The 25,773-nt window shown below is 35.5% G+C and overlaps 1 protein-coding gene across 7 annotated transcripts in view; it reads right to left on the bottom strand.

The window, feature by feature from the left end:
• RB1CC1 (RB1 inducible coiled-coil 1) overlaps window positions 1-25,773 on the bottom strand; it is a 101,424-nt gene that overhangs the window by 11,094 nt on the left and 64,557 nt on the right. For 2 of the 7 annotated variants that reach the window (XM_082720094.1, XM_082720093.1), the window contains 7 exons: window positions 17,530-17,695; window positions 15,248-15,356; window positions 14,914-15,154; window positions 6,374-6,428; window positions 5,328-5,375; window positions 2,740-2,798; window positions 494-630 (listed from right to left, as the gene is read on the bottom strand). In XM_082720094.1, the coding sequence (XP_082576220.1) occupies window positions 494-630; window positions 2,740-2,798; window positions 5,328-5,375; window positions 6,374-6,428; window positions 14,914-15,154; window positions 15,248-15,356; window positions 17,530-17,695 (815 nt within the window). The remainder of the gene's footprint in view (window positions 1-493; window positions 631-2,739; window positions 2,799-5,327; window positions 5,376-6,373; window positions 6,429-14,913; window positions 15,155-15,247; window positions 15,357-17,529; window positions 17,696-25,773) is intronic. The other 5 variants (XM_082720096.1, XM_082720095.1, XM_082720098.1 and 2 more) reach the window with 3 other exon arrangements.

The following is a 25,773-nucleotide window of genomic DNA, read 5'->3' as shown; positions in this document are numbered from 1 at the left end:
TCTATTCTTCTATGTTCAAAGTAATTATAATAGACATTGTAATTTGGTAAATTTTAACAAAACTATTTTTTAGAAAGCCTTAAAAAATTAAGTATTGACAAGTTTAATGAAAAACAAGGAAGGAACATAAGATGATAATAAATAAAAGATATTTTATAGCTGGAGAGACGATTTCTTCTAAAAGCCTTTTTAAATAAATAAGTGTGACCTAAGCTTAAATAGGCTGCATTTATATGGGAATTCTGATAATATAATTCTACTTTTGCTAGGGTATGAGATACTTGACCTAAATGCACTAAATATACTCTAATTTTGAACTGTCCAGAGACCAGGAAAATAATCTAATACTGATTTTATAAAAAACAACAAAAAATTAAGCAGAGTTCCTTCTTAGTGATTTAATTCTGTCATACTCAAACAAGAGGGTAGAAAAATCTTTGAAATATTCTCTACACTCCAGGTTTAATATTTTAGTAATGGATGTGACACTTACCACCCTCACCTGGTTTGAGATCCAGGGCAGGCAGAGACTCCGAATGCAGAAAATACAAGGTTGGACTAACAGTAAATAACACATAATTGTCATGGCGCTCATCTAGGATGATGAGTACCAAATCTCCAACCTGAAAACTGAATAAAGGAATATAATTTATTGTCTCAATAGTTACTGCCTCACTCTTCTGAAAACCTTTAAGTATATATTCTGCAATGTTCCACTCTATATTCAAATATCAATGCATTATTAAAACTCACATTAACACATGATCTTTTTTTTTTTTTTAACTCTACCCTGCTCCCGTTGGGAGTGCTGGTCATACATAGCACATGTTCAAAGGGTGATGCCCATGACACTCAAAGACCAAAATTTTTAAATTTCCAATATTATTGTTTAAAAAAACAAAAGTAATGCTTGGATGAGGGGGAGAGAAAAACACTATTATAGTCACCAACCACAGGAAGAAGCTATTCATCTCCGTCTTCCATCTTAGAACATGAAACAAATTCCAAGTGAACTTATTTACAGTCATAGTGGAAAAGAAAGACTACATACTATTTCTTCTGTCTCCAGCTTTAGAGCTCTTTAATTTGAAAGAAAAACCTACTGTGCTCAGTTCATGTACTTATAGGGTTAAACAGGATAGTGAAAATTAATGCTTTGGGGTGAAGGCCCAAAAGGAGGAGCAAGGAAAGAAAGAAGTGGGTACAACTGCCCATATACTTTAATCGGTTTTGTGTCTTCAGAATCATTTTTAGAATGTTGTTCAAAATATGAACAGGCATTTAAAGTTAATCTTAATCTTTTGACCTTACTGAATTTATCAGTTCAAGTAGTTTTTTGATGGAACCTTTGGGGTTTTCTATATAGTACCATGTCATCTGCAAATAGTGTAAGTTTTACTTCTTCCTTGCTGATTTGAATGCCTTTTATTTCTTCTTCTTGTCTGACTGCTGTGCCTAGGACTTCCAATACTATGTTGAGTAAGAGTAGTGATAGTTACCAGAGGGGAAGCGGGTAGTGGCGATGGATGAAAATAGGTGATGGAGATTAGGAGTACTTTTATCATGATGAGCAGTGAGTAACACAGAATTGTGGAATCACTATATTGTACACCTTAAACTAATATAACACAGTATGTTAACTACACTGGAATTAAAAGTAAAAACTTAAAAAAAAAAATAAAGTTAATCTCAGATTTCTTAGTTGTCAAGATAATTTAATTTAGTACGTCCTGTACCTGAAAAATCATCAAAATCACTGGGAAAGCTTTTAAAGGATAATAGCTTTTTCCTTAATTGTTCATCGGACAAATACTTGATGCCTTACCTAACAAGATGTGGCAGGAATGGTTTTGGCTAAATACCAGAAGACCTTCAAAAAGGTAGGCAGGGCCTCTCTTTAGGCAGTTAAATATTTTTTTTTCTTTTAAAGCTCATCTCAAAACTGGATTTGGTTTGACATACAGCTGATACATAAAAGCAGATACCAGCTACCTTTCTAACATCACTGAGAAAAGATAAAATTCTAATTAGAAGTTCAAGGCCAGAAACCACAGATGTCTGACAACCAAAAATTTAGTTGACAGACCTATTTTAGACAAAAATAAAGGGTCTTGTAAAAATATCTAGTTTACTGATTTTTGTATCTGTCCATAGGTATAGGATATGTGCTGTTCACGTGTTCATGTGCTGCTGGCAATGCTTTTGAAAAACTTTATTACAGAGATCCTCCTTTTAATAGCCCATGCCAAAAACCAACATATTATGATGGGTAATGGGGTAATGGAAGACTGTCTATGAAATTATTCAACTGATAAATAGCATATTATGAATTTGTAGTAGTATATCAATAAAATGAAATCTGAAAAATAAAAATGAGGAAACAGTATGACTTAAAAAAATCTGACTCTCCAACCTACAATGTAAAAGGAAATAGGATGTAAAAGAGGTGGCATTTAGATGAAAAGTAGAGTCAAAAGGAATATTTGTGTATAAATGATAATTGAAGCTGTAATGACTTCAAATATAATGCTAATGTTTCCAAGAATAATTTAGGAAAACTATACTTTTTAATAAAAAATTTTTACTACCAATGGGTACAAAACAGCTTAATGCACTTGAATCTGAAGGATTACAGCCACTGAAAAATATTTTCATTAACAATTCAATAAATTAATAAATTTTTAAAAATTAATAAATTTATTTCACATGGAAAACAGAAAATATCAATATAATACTTACTCTCTAATAGCTATCTTTTCAGAATGCCTTGAGGATACCGAAGACATGCTCTGAGACATCTAAAAAAAAAAAAAAAAAAAAAAAAGAATAAAGTTTATAAAATTAAAGCACCACATATATTTATTAGGTCCTTGTTGCAAAAATTTCTTTTGATGTCACACATATTCACATCTGTGTCCCAGCTTTTAAGAGTCCAAATATGATGTTCACTAATGTAATTGCTTTCCATCAACAATGACTTTCAGTGGGCAAATTCACCTACATTTTTTTTTTTTAAGATTTTTTATTTATTTATTTGACAGAGAGAGATCACAAGTAGGCAGAGAGGCAGGCAGAGAGAGAGAGAGAGGAGGAAGCAGGCTCCCTGCCAAGCAGAGAGCCCGATGCGGGACTCGATCCCAGTACCCTGAGATCATGACCCGAGCCGAAGGCAGCGGCTCAACCCACTGAGCCACCCAGGCGCCCTCACCTACATTTTTATATATGGTATTTTTTAAGTCAAATTTGGCTGCATTAAAAACTTTAAATATAAAATCGTATTTTATTTATATTTACACAGTTAATATTAAATATATCACAGAATAGAGATTGACAAGTTTTGGAGAAGCGCTTGCCAATTATAACACATCAGTTTCAAATCTTTCATTTTGGTAAAAGAACAAACCAAAAAACTCTTGAGCAAAATCTTATTCAAAGGTCCAATATCTAACTAGGAAAAACAAATATAATACTCCTCTGGTTAAAATAAGGGTGGGAGAAAAAAGTCCCGAGAATTGGTAAAGTCCCTCACTTACCTCCAAGGCAACTTCTGAGAACTTCAGTTTAAAAACCCACTATTCCCAGCAAGGGCTAAATAATGAGCCCTTAAGGGGCTTAAATTAAGACCTTGAAAATTAATTCCTCTCCTGATGAGCACAATGGAATGGGACTTGCTAGCTGATGTAGTGCTGCCTTAGCCCAGCTGGGACTGCTTGCTTTTCAAACAGGCTTTAATCCATTATTTAATACCATCACACGATACATGGGACATGTGTCCCATGGTCTTGGGGCCTGAAAGGATGGCAATGATGCCTATATTTCCCAAGCAGAGTGGGTCCATTACACAGTTGTACAAATCAAGGACGGCTAAATGAATTTCTCTTTGTTTAAGAAGTCTAATTCTGATGCCCTCGGAACATTATCTGGAACGATGCAGGGTCTCACTAGCATTTGGAAACAAAATAAAACGAACAACAAATAGTAAATAGAAAGGCCTAAAAGTGTAGTAACTTTTCAGAATCATCGAAATGGTCTATATGCTGCCAGTGAAGACAAGTCTGATTTTCCATTTTCCAGACCATATTCAATTTTATTTTGATTTTTAAGTTTTTCATATATTTATTATAAAATAAACGAGGGCTGAGATTTAAGAAAACACTGTGTGAAAACAGTTGTAAACTGATATGAAAGTATGCTTTACACTAAATTACATCTTGGGGTGGGAGTGGGGTACTCTTTGGATCTGAAGAATAAAAAGCTTTCATTCATAAACACTTCCCAAGTATCAACTGTGTACCAGTTGCTAGTCTAGGTGCTAAGAACACAGAAAATTGATTATAATCCTTGCCAGACACAGCTTATATTCAACTGGAAATACTGCATAAAACAGCATACTGAATGATGTCTGGGATAGGCAATTCTTCTTAGTCTTTGTGAACAACAGTTTCCTCTACTTAGAAAAATAGTAAATAGCCTTAAGATTATCTTGGTGATAAATTGACTAGAATGACTATAGACTAACTGACTATATGACCAATGACTGTAGAATTAAGATGTGATTTACACTGTTTGAGTTGGGGAAGAAAGGCATATGAAAGACAGCAGATGTTTTCCTATAAGACACAATTTTTAAAAGCTCAATTCTAATCAGTACCTTAAAGTTTTCAAAAGTACTGAACACAGGCCTTAGATTATTCCTATTTTGTTGTAAATTACAATTATTAGACCTTGAAAAATTAAGTAATTGCTTTATTAAAACATGTAAGATCAACTATATAACTGTTCAAGTAACTGGTTAGGTTTGCAGGTGACAGCAGAGCCAAGATTAATTCAAAACCATGTAGTCTCTCATGCAAGGTGTCAAGGTCAAACAGCTCAAGTTAAATTAAAAAAAAGAGGAAAAAAAAAAGAGAAAAAAAGGGGAAGGGATACTATGTGTGTATTAATTATTCACACTTCCATGTGAACATGTTAATTTTCAAAAGGCCTATGAAGAATACCTTTAACTTTGTTACGGACTTAAGAATCCTAACTTGATGTTATAAATACACATAATTATGGAATCCTAAGTGATCATAGCTTTTAATCAGAAAACTGCTTTGATTTTATTGATTGATTTTAACATTATATTAGTAAGGTAGTCCACTTGGTCAGTTCTACGGCCACATATAGTAACTCTGAGAATCAATTCATTAATGACCCACATGGCCCAATGAAACTACTAGAAATAAATTAATCAAGCTGTATACATCTCTGATGGTATTTATAGTGAAAGAAAATGCAAAACATTTTGAAATGTTAGTATCTATTTGGTAAGAAAAATAACTTACCAGTCTTTGATTTAACCGCTTGTTTTCTTCTTCTTTCAACTGTAACGTCTGCAGGAGAAAAAAAAGACCCCTGTGGTTTAATCCCTTGTACCTTCTCAAATTGAAACTTAGTAATTGTCAAAATTTCCTGAATTTTCACATTAATGTTCTGATCTACTATGAAATATTAGGATATTCTTTTTTATGGGTCTTTTCCAACTGTTTTAATTATTTACAGGCTTAAGAGAGAGTTAGAATAATTTTAGGTACATTTGCCTAGGCCTAGAGTTCTCAGAATTTTACATGCATTAGAATTACTTGTGACACTTGCAAATATGCAGTAAGTAGCTGAGCTCTTTCCCCAAAGACTCTGTAGGGAATAGATATGAGACAGGGATAGGAATAGGTATGGCCAAAGAGGATTCTGTAGTTGTAACCCACAGCCCACCTGATTCTGACAAAGGTGATCACACAACCCTTTAATTAAAAAAAAAAATGTAGAAAATCTTAAAAGCCCAAGGAATGAAAAGTAGTCTATGACCAAAGATATGTTAACTTTAAATCAAAATTACATATAACACGGTAGTACAGCTGGGAGGAAACTACTACTGCCAATTTTTTCTTGTTCAATTAATTTCTTAAAAATCCCTTTTCTTCTTCATTATTCATATTCTATTTTTGCCCAATTCTAGAAAATATTTACCTTGCTTTTGAAATACTTAAGTTCATAATTATAATGTTCTGTGCATTTTGAACCATTACTGAATAAAACCATTATTCCATATATTCATTTTATAAAGAACACCAATCTTTCTTACTGATAGAGACTTCAATTATTGGGAAGAAATGAAAAGGAAAGGACTGAGTTACTACTGCCAAACATTTAGCCAGTTGGATTAAAAAAAAAAAATGACAGGATTTCTCAAAACGTTAACCATTAAAGTAACCATTAAAAGCAAGATTAACTTATAAACACAACTGTGTATGTTTTCAATACAAGGTTTATGTAACTGCATCTCCAAAGTGAACATAGCAAACATTGTATTTCAAGAAAGCAATTTACTTACTCGTTCTAACAGCATTATTCTCTGTTTTTCTTCAGAGAGCATATGAATATTTTCTCTAAAAGAGAATGATTTATTTTAGTTTAAGTTGTTAAAAATTCTGAACTTACATTTTCCAATAAGATTTGGAAATTTTATATTAAGTGTAACTATTAATACAGAGCACTTAAAAAATTTAAAGGTCTGTACTGAATTTTCAAAAGCAGCCTATTTAAATTAGGATACATTTCAATGGTATATATTCTTTGTACCAGGTCTTGAACCTAGGTCTATAAACTGTTTGAAATTATAAGCAAAACTTTGTGCATGCATTTTTCTAGAGATAAGGTCTTCTAAATTTTAAGTCCCCCCCCCCCACTCTTCTTCCTCTTTGTGGGGTTAATCTATATTACCAATCAAGTGGTACTTCTTGGGTGGCTTCACCATTAAAACTAGAAACAAAATAAAATTCTACACATACTTGAGTAAGCTACAGAACTTAAAGTTTTATTTTATAAAAAATAAACCAAATATCAATAGACTTCACAAGTATTACTAAATGGCTATAAATGTGCCATGTGTGAATCTGCCCATCACACTAAAATACTCAAAAAACTAACACCTCCATCACTTACCTTTTTTGCAAGGCAGGGAGAACACTGAAATTCTACTCTCCTATCATATTTCAAATACACAACACATACTGTATGTGTGTGTGTGTGTGTGTGTGTGTGTGTGTGTGTGTATACATATCCACATATCCTCAGGTCTTATTCATCTTTTTTTTTTAATTAAAAAAAATTTTTTTAAAAGATTTTATTTATTTATTTGACAGAGAGCGAGATCACAAGTAGGCAGAGAGGCTGGCAGAGAGTGAGAGAGGAGGAAGCAGGCTCCCTGCTGAGCAGAGAGCCTGATGTGGGGCTCGATCCCAGAACCCTGGGATCATGACCTGAGCCGAAGGCTTTAACCCACTGAGCCACCCAGGCGCCCCGGTCTTATTCATCTTACAACTGAAATTTTGCACCTTTTCCTCCCACCTCCTGGCAACCACTTTTCTACTTTACCAGTCTGATTTATTAAAGATTCTTCATATGGGGATACTATGTAGTATTTGTCTTTCTCTGCCTGGCTTATTTCACTGAGCATAATGGCCTCCAGTTTCATCCACACTGTTGCAAAGGGCAGAATTTCCTTCTTTCTTATGGCTGAGTAATAATCCATTATATATTTTTATTCACCATTTTATCTATTCCTCTATCAAGAAATACTTAGGATGCTTCCTAAGTATGCTGGCTACTGTGAATAATGCTGCAATGAACATGGGAGTACAAGAATCTCTTTGAGATAATGACTTCATTTCCTGTGCATGTATATAATCAGAGGTGAGACCGCTGGATCATATGGCAGTTCTACATTTAATTTCTTGAGGAACCTCCATACTGTTTTCTATAGTGGCTGCGCCAGTTTACATTCTCACAAATGGTACATAAGGGCTCCTTCTTCTCCACATCCTTGCCAGCTATTGTTATCTATTGATTGTAAAAACAGACATCCTGATAGATATGAGGTAACTGTTATCTTGTGGTTTTGATTTGTATTTCCTTGATGATTAGTGACACTGAGGAACTTTTCACATACTTGATGGCCATCTATATGTCAACTATGAAAAAACATCTGTTTTTTTTTGCCCACTTTTTAGCTGGTTTGTTTCTTTGCTATTGAGTTTTGTGAATTCGTTACGTATTTCAGACATTGATAATTTATCAGATAAATGATTTGCAAATATCTACTCCCACCTATGGCTGGCCTTTTCATTTTGTTGATGTATAGAAGCTTTTTAATTTGATGAGGCACCACCTATTTATCTTTGTTGCCTTTGCTTCCAGTGAAAAAGCAGAAAATCAATGCCAAGGCCAATGTCAAGGATCTCACCTCCTATATTTCCTTCCATGAATTTTACGGATTCAGGTTATGTTCAAGTATTTAATCCATTTTGAGGTGATTTTTATATATGACATTAACACAGGGATCCAATTTCATTCTTTTGTATGTGGCTATCCAGTTTTCCCAGCACAATTTATTGAAGACATTGTCCTCTCCCCATTAGTTTTCTTGGCTACCTTGTCAAATTTTAGTTGCTTAGTATGGGGGGATTTATTTCTGGGATCTCCATTCTGTTCCACTGAGCCATGTGCTTATGCCACCTGTCTGATTCCACAGCATTTTAAGACAGTTTGAAATCAGGAAATGTGAGGTCTCCAGCTTTGTTCCTCTTACTCAAGATCGCTCAGGCTACTTGGTGTTTTGTAGTTTCACATGAATTTCAGGATTGCATTTTTCTATTTCTGTGAGAAATGCCACTGGAATTTTGATACAGATTGCATGAAATCTGCAGATTGCTTTGGTTAATAGACATTTTAAACAGTATTAATCTTGCAATCTAAGAACACAGGACACCTTTCCATTTATTTTTGTGTCTTCTTCAATTTCACCAATATGTTTTAGTTTTCAATGTAAAATCTTTCAGCTCCTTGGTTAAATTTATTCCTAGGTATTTTATTCTTTTTGATGCAATTGTAAATGGGACTATTTCCTCAAATCTCTGTTAGTTCACTATTAGCATATAAAAACACTACTGAGTTCATTCCTGCAACTTTACTGAATTTATGATTAGTTCTAACAGTTTTTGGTGGTCTTTAGGGGTTTCTACATATGTCATATCATCTGCAAAAAGAAAATTTCATTCTTCTTTGCCAGTTCGGGGTTTTAAAATTTTTTTCTTGCCTAATTGCTCTGGCTATGACTTCCAGTGGTGAGAGTGGGCATCTTTGTCTTATTCCTGATCTTAAAAACCTTCAGCTTTCCACTAGTAAGTGGATTTTTCATATGATCTGGGTTTCTCATATATGGCCTTTATTATGCTGAGATACATTCACTCTATACACCTAACTTTGTTAAGAGTTTTTATCATGAAAGGACGCTGGAAATTTTGTCAAATGCATTTTTTCTTTCATATATTGCAATGATTAAATGATTGTCATCCTTTGTTTTGTTAATGTGGCATATATCATACTAATTTGCAGATATTGAGCTACCCTTGTATACCTGGAATAAATCCCATTGATCACGATGGATGCTTTTATTTTTTATTATTTTATTTATTTATTTGAGAAAGCGAATAAGAGAGATCATGAGTGGGATGAAGGGCAGAGGGAGAAGCAGACTCCCAGTTGAGCAGGGAGCCCGATGAGGGACTCGATCCTGGGACCCTGGGATCCTGACCTGAGATGAAGGCAGACACTTAACTGAGTCACCCAGGCGCCCTGTGTGCTCCTTGTAATGTACTATTGAATTCAGTTTAGTACCATTTTGCTGACAATTTCTGCATCTGTTCATTAGGAATATTGCTCTGGATTTTTCTTTCCTTCCCTTGTCAGGTTTTGGTATCAGGGTAATGCTGGCTTCATATAATGAGTTCAGTGGAGTTCTTTCCTCTTCCGTGTTTTATAAGAGTTTCAGGAAGTTTGGTATTAGTTCTTCTTCAAAAAAATGTTTGACAGAATTCACCAGAGAAGCCATCTGGTCCTGGGCTTTTCTTTGCTGGGAGGTTTTTGATTACAGATTCAATCTCCTTAGCTATTAACTAGCCTGTTGAGATCTTCTCTTTCTTCATGATTCAGTCAGTCTTGTTTGGTTGTATGTTTCTAGGAATGTATCCATGTCTTCTAGATTGTCCAATTTGTTGGGAATAGTTGTATACAGTAATCTCTTATGGCTCTTTGTAGGTCTGGTACTGTGGTAATGTAGTATTGTAATTTAATGTTTTAAATTCTTTTGCATGTGTAATTCACAGATTACATTTTAAGCAACCTGACTGAGGCAGGAATTCTATCTTCTAAATGTTAATTCTTGTAGGAAGAAGCTTTGCCTAACATAAGGTCACAAAGACTCATAAGTTTAGCTTTTACATTTAAGTCCATGATCCACTTTGTTAATCTGTCTTGTAAAGTAAACAAAAGATCCAGTTTCACTCTTTTCATGTGGATATCCAACTGTCCCAGCACCATTTTTTAAAAAGGCTATTATTTCTCCATTGAATTGTTGTCTTGGCAGCTGTGACCATAATGTAAGGGTTCAACTGACTATGAGAGCTTACTTCTGGACTTTCAATGATTTATAAACATATACATTCACATATACAAGCACACAGATATAGATGAGGCTACCACCACCGTCTTGATTGCCCTAGCTTTGTATTAATTTTTGTAATAAGGATGTGGACATTTCCAACTTCATTCTTCTTCTTTGCATATTGTTTTGGTTATTTTGAGTTCACTGCATTTCCATATGAATTTTAGGACCCACTGTCCACTTCTGGAAAAAAGGCATACTTCAACAGCAAATACTGTGCTGAATCTGCACATCACAAGAGTACTGCTACCTCAACAAGATTAAGTCCCCCCCCCACTTTAAGATTTCATTTTTAAGTAATCTCTACACCCGGTATAAGGTTTGAATTTACAACCCCAAGATCAAGAGTAGTATGCCCTACCAACTGAGCCAGCTAGGTGTTCCAAGATTAAGTCTTCTAATCAATGAACATGGGATTTTTTAGGTCTGCAATTTTGTTAAATAATATTTTATAACCTTCAGTGTATATGTCTTGAGCTTCTTTTATTAAACTTATTAAATATTTAGACTTTTAGTGAAATTCTTGGGATTGTCAATAACAAGAACATGTTATAGATACAAATAAAGATAGTTTTATTTGTTCCTTTCCAATATGGAATGGATGACTATAATTTCTTTTCCTTGCCTGAGTGCCCTTTATAGAAGAATGGATCTTTTTCTTAATTTTTAGGGGAAAAGCATTCATTCTTTCATCACTGAGTATGATCTTACTTGTGGGTAAGATGCCTTTTATTAAATTAAGGAAGTTCTCTTCAGTTCTTGCTTTACTGAGTGCTTAAATAAAGTATCTGTTTATTGATACTGATAGGGTATATTACATAAACTAATTTTTAAATGTTCGGCCAATATTGCATTCCTGAGACCCAGTAAGAATCCCCTTTATGTATTGTTGGATTTGGACTATTAGTATTTTGCTGAGAACATCTGAATCTATAGTTATGAGATATTTTCATAAGTATAAGAACTGAACTTGATGTGGAGTTTCTCATTCAATAGGACTTGGAAGGGTTCTAAGATTTTAATTCCTAAGGAGTTTAATGCTAGTTCTGATACTGCTTATTTAGAGAAGGAACCTGAAGAATGACTGTTAAACTACCATTTTTAATTTTTCTAAAATAAGCATTTAAAGTTATTTAAAATAACTTTAGAAACACAAACAGAAAATTAAGAAAAACTCCTAAAGTTGGTTGAAATAAGTAGAAATCCAGCATATTTAACAAGCCAATTAGAAAAGGACCAAATTGGCATTACTATCCCTAGCTTCAATTTTCTTTTTCTTAGTTTCACTGAGGTCTAATAATTGATATGCAAAAATCTGCACATACATTTCATATACACATCTTGATGGGTCTAAACATATGCATACACCATGATACCACCACCACAACCAAGGAACCAGATATATCCATCAAATTAAAAAATTTCTGTGTGTGTGTATAAGAAAAAGGAAGGGAGAAATTTTAATGTAACACTAGTCTTTTCCTTACGCTTCCCTACTCCACATTCAAAGCAGTCTACTTTAAAAAATGCTACTATGTTAAAAAAAATCTTCAGTCTTTAATACATCTGTATTATTTTTTGGTATATAACATAAAATATAGGTTACCCTCCACCAATAAGCAACCAGGTATTACTCCAATGTCTCACGTCTTCTTCCAAACTCATTTAAAATGCCATCAATTTCCATACATCCATGGGTTTACTCAAGAGAACCAAATCTAGTAATCTATTTACCTGTGACTTTATCAACAATATACAGAATTATTATCTACATAGCTTAAGACTGCATCTTAACATCCAGCAGGATAAATTCCTACTCGCTGATAATTTTGAAAGTTATCACTGTTTTTTTGCACATATATTTTTCTGTATGAATTTTAACATCCAACATCAAATTTTACCTACTTATCCTGCTGGAATTTTAAATGGGTATAAATAACTGAATAAATCTGTATTTAAAAACAGTATCTTTATAACACTATACTTTATCATCTTCAACTATCAAGCCTTTTAGTACCTTTCATATAGTTCCACAGCTTTCTCCACAAGGGTCTTGCATATTTTTTGTTAAATTCATTACTAACAAATAATTTCCTTATATTTTCATTGGGACCTCACACACACACACACACACACACACACACACACACATATATATTCCCATCAGCTTTTGCTGGTAAATAGATGCAAACTGCTCTATTTTGATATATTTAAGACATACACTCTGATGCAGTCTTACTACTTTTAATAGTCTGTTAGGTCTATTTGAAAAGGATATTATCATGATATCATGACAGTTAAGACTTTACTTGCCAATTTTTATTGTTTATTGTCTTGCAGAATGGTGATGGTGACAGCTGGCATTCTGGCATTCTTCCTAAAATTACGGAAAATGCTTCTAAATGTTTCAACATTGAATATATTTGCTATGTCTCATGTATACTCTCTCAAACTAACAAAGTTCACTTCTATTCATAATTTACTAAGTTTTTAATTATTGCATTCCTGAAATACTCCACTGAGTCATGATGATCATCTTAATACTCCATTGTATTTAAAATGCTGGAATTGTCTTGTGGACTTTTTACACTTATATTAACAAATGAGATTAACTTTTATCTTATTCTGTAAAATTTTTAAAACCATACCTGCAGTTATGGTTATACTCATTCCACATATTTACTTGTACCTACTTTTGCTTAATATTTTATTTATCACATCTCATATACTTTTACCAATTTCATTTTCTAATACAGATACTTGAGGTTATTTAATTCTTCCAGTGTTACCACCTTCTTAGTATCTCTCGTTTTTTGATACTTTTGTTTAGATTTAAATAATTAAATTTCGATTTTCTTATCAATACCTATGTTGCATATACAGGTATTCAGATTTAAAAATGTATAAACTTCTAAGTTTGTTACTGATTTTCAATCACTTATGTTTAGTGGCTGGAATTGTATCAATATTTAGACCTTTGAGACTTCCTTTGTGATCTGGTATATAGTGAATTTTCTTGACTGTTTCTGTACTGTTTTATTTTTTACTTCACTGTGCCCTGAGAGGAAATTCTATTAATATGGATCTGAAAAGTTCTCATTCTAGTTTTTTTTTTTTTTAAGATTTTATTTATTTATCAACAGAGATCACAAGTAGGCAGAGAGGCAGGCAGAGAGAAGGAGAAGCGGGCTCCCTGCTGAACAGAGAGCCCAGTGTGGGGCTCTATCCCAGGACCCTGAGATCATGACCTGAGCTGAAGGCAGAAGCTTAACCCTCTGAGCCACCCCAGGCGCACCTCTCATTCTAGTTTTAATCCATTTTTCTTTCAGATACAATTGATAGAAGTTACATTTTCAAGCATCTACGTAACAATGAACTGCTTATGGTAAAACTGCCCTCTCTAAATATGAAAACTTTTTCTTAAGTTTATAAAAACTATTGCTTTGAGTAGCTTATATATTTTTCCCTTTATCATTTTTCTTTAGGTGCTTCTCATATGTAGAATTGGATCCTTTTTTTTTTTTTTTTAAATTCTATTTATTTATTTTACAGAGAGAGATCACAAATAGACAGGCAGGCAGAGAGAGAGAGGGAAGCAGACTCCCTGCTGAGCAGAGAGCCCGATGTGGGACTCGATCCCAGGACCCTGAGATCATGACCTGAGCCGAAGGCAGCGGCTCAACCCACTGAGCCACCCAGGCACCCTGGATCCTTTTTTTTTTTTTTGCCCTGAGTCATTAGGTCAGTTAACTTTCCACATATTTTGACTTATTTCTGTCATTTACATTTTCTAATTACCATGGGTTCTTTAGAGGTTTGTGCCTTGCCTTTCTGAATTATTCATTTCTCTATTTTTCACATACAGTCTTAAAGCCTTATATCTTTCCAAGACTCAAGTTAACCAGCTTCTACTCCTTTTTTTTAAACCAAATGGAAAGCTGCATTTTTACTTTTTAAAAAACTCCTCTGCCTCCTCCCACCCAACACAAACTCATCAAAATAAATATATTTATTACTATAGTAATGCCTTTTCCTCGAGTTAATGGGCCTCAAAATTTAAACAGTTCTATAAATAAAAATAGTCTGACACTACTGCAATGATCATTATCTTGGAGGCCTATGAAAAGTCTGGTGCACATAAAAAGTATAACAGGTCAAAGTGATTCAAATACACACAATCAGCAGTATTAAAATATTTCTCAAATCTACAGCTTAAACGAATTTAAATGGCACAACTTTCAGATATATGGGCTGTGGGCAACCAGCAGTGCTACACGTATTTCCTATCTTGAGTGCTTTCAGCTTAGACAAGTGCACTAGTGCTGTAAAAGCATGTATTACTTAAGGCAGTTGAAGACATATGTACTTACTGTACAGACATCATGCTTGTCTCCATTGCTGAATCAACTTTTCCTTCATCTTGTGTTTCCATGGCTGATCTCTCTGTTTCACCTGGGAGTTCAGGTGCACAAGCTCCATAAAGTTCTGGGGCTGCAGCTACATATGCTGAAGGAACAAAACTGCTACTACGCAGCTTACTGACTTCTTCTTCAAGTTTTTTCTTTTCCTCAAGCAAACGAGCTCGATCTTCAGATAGTGACTCTATCAAATCTGAAGGCCCCCCCAAGTTGAAATAACATTATAAAACATTTCATATGATTTTTTAATTTTAAAAATAAAAATATATTGTGAAATATTACTAACCTTTATCTCGCTCTTGCTGTTGCATTGTACTTTTCAACTTATCACTAAGATCATTGATTATGTTTTCTTTTTTCATTTTCTCTCTTGTTAAAACAGTGTTAAAATTGGTCTGGAACAAGAGAATGACAACTACTTAAATTACCTGCATGTACACAGCAGCTAGGGCTAAAGAAACTAGCCAATATTTTTGCATGGTGCATTTGTATGTGGAGAAGATAAAATGCAATTCACAAATGATGTTAATTTTTGATAAGAATGTCCTACTGTGGTAAAAACAATGTCACTGGGTTGTCCTGAGGTTCCATATTAAGATATGCTCCAATTTAATTCCTTAAAAATGAATTCTATTTTTTCATTATTATCTACATATCTATTGTCAAAGGAAAAGCATGAGCAGATGATTTTAAAATTGGGAAGAAAGAAAACAAGTGTTGTTATCCACTTTACTTTTTCTTTAATAATCTTTCCGCTTCTGGAATCTTCCTTTAATCTTACAGCTAAGTCTTGATTACCACAGTAATATTTTATAGAGATGACTTTATCCCATCTTCTTCTCCTTTCTGGACATTTGCAATAGCCACTGCACATGTAGTGAATAATAACCGGATCTGTTACTCCTTTAATTTTTTATAAAAACTTTCCTACTGTGAAACGCATATATCAAAGTGCCTACACAGATTACATAAGCCCATCTGGCAATTCTAACCACAGTTTCTTTTATAAAGATGACTGAATTGTTAACAATTACATTTATAAGATCTCCATTAAGATCTTCCTTAAACTTAAAAGCAATAGCTGAATGGTAAATGATCTAAATTGATTCTTCCCATCTGCCCAGCATTTCCAATTCCAAATTTAATAATCTATGATCTTTCAATCAATGCATAATGCCAATAATACTAAAAACTGGGAGATGACTTAGTATAGCATTTTTAGATCGAAATTAGTTAATTCATTAAAGATTGAGTTAAATACCATTTCTAGCCAGAAAGCATACATGAAGATGCCTTGAACATTTATGATGCTAAGCCATTTCTTTTGTTAAGCCATTTCTCCACATATTATGTATGTATAGAAAATTAACAAATATTTATAATAGTGTTTTAGTCAGTTAATTCATCCCTAATATTTATAAAAGCATATTTCAGCCAATTAATCCGTCCCTTATTTAATTTTGTAAATCAGAAATTGCATATTAGCTCACAAAAGAGCACAGAGAAAGAAAGTGAATGGAAGATATATTTTAAACATAGATGTATATATAAAATATATCCAAGACATATACAAAGGAATTTTTAAAAACAGAGACATCATTAATGATCTCTTCATTGGTAATTCTTCCTTAAAACTAAACTGGCTGCTACTCCACCTCCCTGAACACTTAATTTTGTTGACTTCCATAGCCACATTTTTCCTTTTTCTAGTTATTTTTTCTTATTCCCCCTTTCAGGCTCTTCTTTCATTCCCCAAGCCTTAAGGCTTAAAATAGAAAGTTCCTACAGGTTTTGAACTACACTTCTATACTTTTCTTGAATTCTACAAAGACCTAAATGTAATCACACCACCACAGGAAAAGGAAAATACCACATATATTGAACAAATGTGTATCAACTGCAATATGTTACCTGTTTCAGAAAAATATTCCTTGGGGTAAAAAAAGCAGGTCATTATTCTCCCTGCCCTATCTGTCAGAGCAGGCATCCACTGTCCCCACAGCTGCCCATGTCTAGCAGTTCTCCACTCTTTCTCCCCAACCCAGTTGTACAAATCCAACTGTGGATTTCCTTTATTTTCTCTCCAAGTGCCTGAGGTGAAACACAGCTCCCGAAGAAGGCTGCCACCTAGTCCTTAGTGGTCTGTGCCTGTTTCCCATATAAGCTTTACCCTCTCACCATTCCTCAATATTATTAATCAAGTGAATCAACAAAATTCAACAGTAGGCCACGATTATGTACCACTAGGCTGTCACATGGATAAAAATTATAGGAAGCATAAGAAATTTGTATAGATTGGCATGTAATTTAGAGTAATAAAATCTGAGAGCTTGGAGGAAAAGTTCAAATATGTGCAAAGTAATAGAAGCACTTCCATTTTACAAAAAACCTAATCTGAATTGAAAATGCTTTTATCTTGAGGATATTTAATAAGTATGACAGGGTCAAGGCAGGAAAATCACATGTAAGATATAAGATGCCCTGAGTTACACAAAAAAATTATGTCTGTTAATTTATGTTTATCTTCTTTAGACCTGAAATAAATGAAACAAGGGTTGGGGAACATACCTGTTGTTCAGCAATCAGAGATGTTCGAACATTTTGCATTTCTTCATTCTTTCGTTTCTCTTGCTCTTCAAGTTGTTCTAGAAACTTTGCTTTTTCTTCCTGAAGCTTTTCTTGAAGTTCAGCAACTAGGCTTGAAGAATCTTCTCTGGTAGATTCAATGGCAAGACTTGAAAATTACATACAGTATTAAATTAAAAAAAAAAAATAACATATAATCATAAATATACAAAATATCAAAATTATTTGGCATCAGAAAGGCTATATACCTTCCTTAAACCGAATAGTAATTAATTACTGTAAACCGAATAGTAATTACCGTTAGAGATAATTCTATGTAATCCTCCACCCTTTTTACCTACTAAGGAAAGGGAAGCAAGTGAAAGGGAAAGTTTAACAGAGATTATATACTGACACCAACATGGTAAATGCCTATAATGATTACATTTGATAAATTCAGGGTAACCTGCTTCTACCTGCATTGGGAATATTTTCAATATAACGAATCAATATGCCTCTCAAGAGCTCTGCTTCAAATGTCAGTTCTGCTAATCCCAGAACTGTAATGCACATGACAGAGAAAGAAGAAAACAAACATATGTGAGGATCACATACTTTTGAAAAATCCTTCTTAATTTTTTAAATAGGTTTTAGTTCACTTTGTTAATTACTAAACAAGTAACACAAAACTAAAAGGGAACTTAAATGTTCACACAGCAAATCTACATATTGATCATTCATATTCACCTCCCTCAAAACTAGCTACCCCCTAAGGGGTTGCAGATAAAACACCAGAGGTAAGAGAAGAGGACACACAAGGAGAAAAAGCCCAAACACAAGTTAGTAAGTATTGTAATTTCTGATATAGAAGTTAATTTTATCTTTCAATCCAATAATCTTTTTTAAAAATTATTCTTATTAACATATAATGTATTATTTGCACCAGGGTACAGGTCTGTGAATCATCAGGTTTACACATTTCACAGCACTCACCATGGCACATACCCTCCCCAATGTCCATAATGCAACCACCTTCTCCCTACCCACCCAGCAACCCTCAGTTTGTTTTCTAAGATTAAGAGTCTCCTATGGTTTATCTCCCTCCCAGTCCCATCTTATTTCATATTTTCCTTCCCTAACTCCCAACACCCCCCCGCCCTACCTCTAAATTCCTCAAATCAGAGAGATCATGATAACTGCCTTTCTCTGATTGACTTATTTTGCTCAGCATAATACCCTCTATTTCCATCCACGTCGTTGCAAATGGCAACCTAATAATCTTTTACATCAAAAAAAGTTTTCCCATGAAGTAAATAATTAATCCCACCAAAGGAGTTATAAATATGTTAAACCACAGGAAAGAGGCTTCCATGTTAGCAAATATTCCTAAACTATTTTGGTGACTAAGTCAACTGATTGCTTTAAATGTAGATTTACACAATTTTAAATTACACTTTAATGTTTTTGGAATCAAATAAATAAAATTTATTTGAAAGAGAGAAAAAAAAAGTGGGGGAAGAAGCACAGGGAGAAAAATAAGCAGACTGCGCTGAGGGCAGAGCCCGATGCAGGGCTGCATCCCATGAGCCTGACATTATGACCCAAACTGAAATCAGGAGTCCAATGCTGAACCAGACACTCAACCTACTGAGCCACCCAGGTGCCCCTTGGAATCAAGAGGCATTTTCTAGTCAATGCGGATACTGAAATTGTTTGCTTATAATTATTCCTGATGTAATTTCGTAATATATAAAATTATCATACTATTAATATTATAGCAATTGATAATCATACAAAGAATTGCTATGATTCTTTTATTCATTCTTCCCACTTTACTAATAAAATCAAGCAGTTCATATCAATTTATTGCCCATTTTCCTCTAAGGGATGGTTTTAAATGGCCAAACATGAAATATGCAGTTAGAGACATATTACCTCTATCAAAGTTTGAGATTTCTTAGTTTACAGCAAGATTTCAATTGGGAAATCACCTCAGCCCTTAGGCAGTAGAAAGGATAAGGTAAAAGAGTTGTTTTCGAAGTTCTTCCTTTAGGGCTAGAGGAGTACAGAAGGTAAAAATTAGAGCGCAGATGGAAACCTGACAAGCTACGTAAACCAAGGTGTTACTCAGGAACCAGAATATAAATATGGACTCAATATACTAACAATAAAGTGTTAAGGGTCCAAATTGGTACAGGCAAGGTTTAAGTATTAGGTCTTCTTCAACAGTGCCTAATGTCCACCTTTGGCAAGTAAGAGTTATACTTTGAAGAATTATCCCTACAATTATAGGATAGGTGAGTTGTTACAGGAAAAACAAAAGGCCAGGTTTCAGGCAGGTAAGCAGGGTGACCATAGTGAGGAATGAAGTTAGAGAAGCAGGGGGGAAGCCAGATCAGAAACAAAAAGTATTTGGATTTTCTCAGCAGTACAAGGTAAAGTCATTAAAGAATCTTGTCTAGAGAGAATGACAGAATATAAATTTAGGTTTGTCAAAGACTGTTATGAGGATTTTGGTGAAAATATGGAGCACAGTAACAAAGAAAGGAGAGATTTCAGCATGAGAAAGGATGCTAAGAATCCTGTGAGAGTGTGTGGGGTGTGTGTGTGTGTGTGTTATGCACAAAGATGGGTAGTATTTGTAATTTCTAGGGGTCTTGTAACTTTGGGCTGCCTGATGCACCTTTATTTCAAGTGTCAGTGCTGTGCTAGGATGGGGCAGGTAGGGGAGAAGACAGTTCTAGGCATACAAGAATGTGCAGACACATCATTGCCTCTTTGTACTTTTTCTTAGATTTAAAGATTATTTATTTATCTGAGAGAGAGTGATAGACAAAGACAGAGAGAGAGCATGAGCCGGGGGAGGAGCAGAGGGAGAGGGAGAAGCAGACTCCCTGTTGAGCAAGAAGCCCGACGTGGGGCTTGATCCCTGGAATACAGGATCATTACCTTTGTAAATACGTAATTATTCCAAATACCCACAACGAGCACATTAAATGATTAGGTATACACTGATTCATAGGGTAAAAGACTTTTGGTGGCAAAAAAAATAAAGGAGAGCTTAAGACACAAAGAACAATAATCCTACAGTGTTGGGGTCAGGGGTTTCTTGTGATTATATATGCTATGTCACATTGAGACTCCTGTTGGAAAAGGTTCCAGGGAACTGTTAGCCACATCATTCCATTGTATTTTATACTACTCTACAACCTCAAATGGCTCTGTCATTAGGGGGAATTAACCCCAGCAATGGAATAATAATAGCTAAAGTAAGTTTTATTTTTTGTAGCACCACAGCCACACTTTCTTTGGGGAGTAAGGAGATACGTGTGTGCTGGGTACCCGCAATCTAAACTTACATAATCCTGTCTTATATTAATATCCCCAAACGGCCTTAAAATTAGAACTGAAGGAAGCAGATAGGTGAGTTGTTACAGTTGAAGTTTCCACACTCTTACATAGAACCTGAAATAAATCATAAATCATTTCTGGTTGATAGGTTACCCCACCATTAATAAATTAGTGTATGCTAGTCAAAAGATTATTTTATACCCAACATTTCTAGAAAATTTGCATTGAATACAAACTAGACTGTCATGATGCCTGAACTATTTCCTATCATTATATTAGATTTGGGCCTAGTAAACAAATATTGTTTACTGTGGGTTTTAAACGTTTTTCAGATTAAGTCTGTAAAACTGAAATGCTCTTCCTATACTCACCCAAATCTATATCAACTACTCCCTGGAGGTACAGCTATAAACAGTAAAGTAGGCAGATTTGTAATCATAGACACACACACATTCTCTGCACTCATTTTCTTTGTACAGAGGTGTATGAGAAAGCCCCTTCCCCTATTAAAAATAATCTATACTACTGATTTAATTTTTCCCTAGTTATATGGGAAAAAATGTGTCTTACTTTAATTTTGCATTTCCTTAATCCCAGGTAGACTAAAAACTATTCACGTATTGGCTATTTGTATTTTTTCATTGATCTGGTTATTCACATACTCTGTCCATTTTTCTAATGAATACCTTGCCTTTTCCTAACTGATTTCTGGGAGTTCTTTAACATTACAGATACAATTAATACTTTTATTTATATCTTGTTGATGCTTCTCCCACACAGCTGGTCTCTCCATACTGCTTCTGGCATATTCGCAACCAACCAAGTGGTGGAAAGCAGGGAGGTGTGCTGTATCATATCATCATCCCAGCATCATTTCTGCTCAAAGATTTCCACATTCTTTTTCAAGTGTTTCTCCTGCACGACAGAGAAGCCTAGAAACTATGTCAACCAGAACCCCCTTCCCAGTAAGCTCGGAGTTCAAGTTTGCCAATGAAAGATACACAAGATACACAAGATCTGGAATGCTAAGGAAAAGAGAGAGTTTGTCATTCTGTAGAAGTGGCTATGACCAGCTATGTGGGCTGTTCAGTTTATGAGGGGTTTCCAAGTGAACTACCTGCACTGGTGCTATAGTAGACAACTGGTGGACATCTCCAAGAAACTGTAGCAAGTTTCTGACTAGCTACCCACTTCTGGTGCTTCAGATGGCTTTGAACCTACAGATTTTCAAGTCTTTGGCAGCAACTCCTTTACCACGTCCCTCCCTCAGAACTTCTATGAGTTTGGGAAGACCCAATTGTAATATTAAACCCTTTAATCCTGGAATATTTAAAAGAGATTCTGTTTTCTAAATTCAATTCTGACAGATACAAATATGATACTTGGGGAAAAAAGCATAAAGACAGGAATCTGGAATTGATTCTCTGATATGCTTTGATCTGAAGGCAGTAATGACTGTCAGTGCAAAATAGAACTCTGGGAGATTAGGGCATTCCATGGCAGAAGAGCTGATACCTATACCTGTGTGGATCAGGTGATTTAGGTGGCCAATGCCATAGCTGTCCCTACCAATCCCACCAAGCCTTCCTTGCCAGCAGCAGCAGCCTTTACTGCCTCATCTGAAAAGATTAGTGCCAGTTTGCCTGAGGTTCCCATCTCAACAAGCTGATCCTTCTCAACTGGCTTACCTACTATTTAATTACTTCCAGATCCATCTCTACTTTCAAATCCCAGATCCCAGGGGAGTTGAAAATCTAACCAAGGAGGAATTGCAACTGGAAAATTTTTCATTTATTTTGATAGAAATATAGGAAATACGTATGGGGATAGAGCCAATAGGAGTTAGAAAAGGAAAGGCAAACATAATGGTAACTTGGGCCAAAATTGTCTGTAGGGATACAATAATCAGAGACTCCAGATTCAATGTTAACACACTGCTAGATTTATTGCCTGAAACCTGGATGTGATGGCCCACATTAAAGAAAATAAGATGCAAAGACGAGATATTCTAGACCATAGGCAAACAACGGCCTGCAGGGCAGATCCAGCTTTTATTTGTTGTGTAGGTGAAGTTTTACTGCAAAATAGCCACACCCATTCATTTATATTAACTCACTTATCTCTTGCTAGTTGAGCAGGAGGGATAGAAACCATTATCACCTGCAAAGCCTAAAATATTTACGATTGGTCCTTTACACAAAGTTTGCCAACCAGTCTCTGTATCAATGATTCTCAAGGTGTGATCCATAGACCTTAGGGGTGACTAGAAACAGTATCAATGGATCAGTAAGATCAAAACGATTTTCATAATAATACTTAGATGATATTTGTCTCTTACACCTTGTTGACATTTGCACATATGATAAAATCGCTGACACCTAAATATAAAGACAGCAGTGCCAAACCGTACTTTTTTTTTTTTTTAAGATTTTATTTATTTATTTGACAGAGAGAGATCACAAGTAGGCAGAGAGGCAGGCAGAGAGAGAGAGAGAGGAGGAAGCAGGCTCCCTGCTGAGCAGAGAGCCCGATGCGGGACTAGATCCCAGGACCCTGAGATCATTACCTGAGCCGAAGACAACAGCTTAACCCACTGAGCCACCCAAGCGCCCCCAAACCGTACTTTTAATCATTGTTTCTTTACACCAAAGCACCCAAAGTGGAAAAGAAAAAGGCAGATTTATTTTGGAATATCCATGATATAGTAAGAATTATTATTACTGAATCCTGACTACTGACTATGCACCTTTTTAGTACTCAGCGTGATGAAATGAGTACATATAAAGCCACTTACAGAAATATGTCTATCTCACGGAAAAGTACTTGTATAATTCCTTTGGTGTGTGCTGAATTAGCTACTTTTTCATGCTCTACTATTTCTATTTGAAAAACGACAATCTGCGGCACCTGGGTGGCTCAGTGGGTTAAAGCCTCTGTCTAAGGCTCAGGTCATGATCTCATGATTCTGGGATCAAGCCCCCTATTGAGCTCTGCATTGGGCTCTCTGCTCAGCAGGGAGCCTGCTTCCTCCTCTCTCTCTGCCTGCCTCTCTGTCTACTTATGATCTCTGTCAAATAAATAAATAAAATCTTTAAAAAAAATAAAAATGACAATCTTTGGTTATTTAGATTTTTCAACATATTCTTAAGAATGACTAATGTGAGCTTATTAACGTCAATGAACAAATGACAGAATTTATTACCAATGGTTAAGATGTCATTATTTAAAGATAAATTAAAATTTAGAAACCCTGAGGTGCCTGGCTAGCTAAGTTGGTGATCTCAGGACCATGAGTTCGAACCCCACGGGCATAAAAATTATTTAAAAATAAAACTAAAAAAAAAAAAAAAAAAAAAAAAGAATTTAGAAAACTTGTACCTGCCACTATGGGCTTGAGAGTTTTGCAGGATTTAAGATCTTTCTCATAAAACTGGTAGATATAGTAACACATCTGATTTTTCTTTCAATAAAATATGACCGTATTTACAAGATCTACATAACTCAGTGAGCCTGTATTTTTCAAATGGACAATTCATTGTGCTACAAAATTATGCATGAGTAAAATAGCCAAAGTGCAAGACAGAGTTCAATAGATATTAGCATAAACAGCGTGAAAAAATCCATTCTGACAGTTTCATATTCCTTCCTGAAACTTATGTTTAAGAACTTATCGTTTATTGAGAGGGAGGAGTCAAGGTAGTGGGGAATTAGCAGGCTGAGATGACAACAGGGAGCAGGAGATCAGCTAGCTTATCAAACCATTCTGAACACCTACAAATCCAACAGGAGATCAAAGAGAAGAGGAGCAGCAATTCTAGAAACAGAAAATCAACCACTTTCTGAAAGGTGGGACCAGCAAAGAAGTGAATCCAAAGCAATGGGAAGATAAAGACTGCAGGGGGAGGGGCCGGCTCCTGGCAAGTGTCAGAGAAACAGAGCACAAAATCATAACTGAAAAAGTCTGCTCCACTGAGGGACATCAGTCCAGAGGCTAAGCTGGGGTGAAGCCCATGCGGGGACAGCATGGTCTCAGGTCCCGTGGGGTCACAGAAGGATCGGGGGTGTCTGAGTATTGCAGAGCTTGCAGGTATTAGAGCAGGGAAGCTGGCTAAAGAGACGGAGCCGAGGAATGAGCTCTCAACTCAGGGTTACCTTAAATTGTGATCCGTGACACAGACCACTGCTGTGTGAGCAGGGACCCCACAAGATCCAGGGAGACACCCCCTCCCCCGGAAGAGCACAGGGATCTGTGGGGCTTGGAGATTCCAGGCGGAGCTGTGTGCCAGAGACGGAGATACTTGATCACAGGCTGGGTAAGCTCGGAGTGCATGCAGCTGGTGGCCAGGGAGACGAGTGATTGAGCGCTTTATTCTGAGGGTGCACAGAGGAGTGGGGCCCTGAACGCTCGACTCTTCTGGGCCAGAGGCTGGAAGGCCGCCATTTTTTTTTTTTTTTTAATTTCTTTTCAGCATAACAGTATTCCTTGTTTTTGCACCACACCCAGTGCTCCATGCAATCCGTGCCCTCTCTAATACCCACCACCTGGTTCCCCCAACCTCCCACCCCCCACCCCTTCAAAACCCTCAGATTGTTTTTCAGAGTCCATAGTCTCTCATGGTTCACCTCCCCTTCCAATTTCCCCCCACTCCCTTCTCCTCTCTAACTCCCCATGTCCTCCATGATATCTGTTATGCTCCACAAATAAGTGAAACCATATGATAATTGACTCTCTCTGCTTGACTTATTTCACTCAGCATAATCTCTTCCAGTCCCATCCATGTTGCTACAAAAGTTGGGTATTCATCCTTTCTGATGGAGGCATATTACTCCATAGTGTACATGGACCACAGCTTCCTTATCCATTCGTCCATTGAAGGGCATCTTGGTTCTTTCCAC

This window comes from Mustela nivalis (genome assembly GCF_964662115.1).
Source record: "Mustela nivalis genome assembly, chromosome: 2".
In the NCBI taxonomy this organism is placed as follows: Eukaryota; Metazoa; Chordata; class Mammalia; order Carnivora; family Mustelidae; genus Mustela; species Mustela nivalis.
Note: the sequence above shows the minus strand (reverse complement) of the source record. Positions and strands in the feature narration are given on the sequence as shown.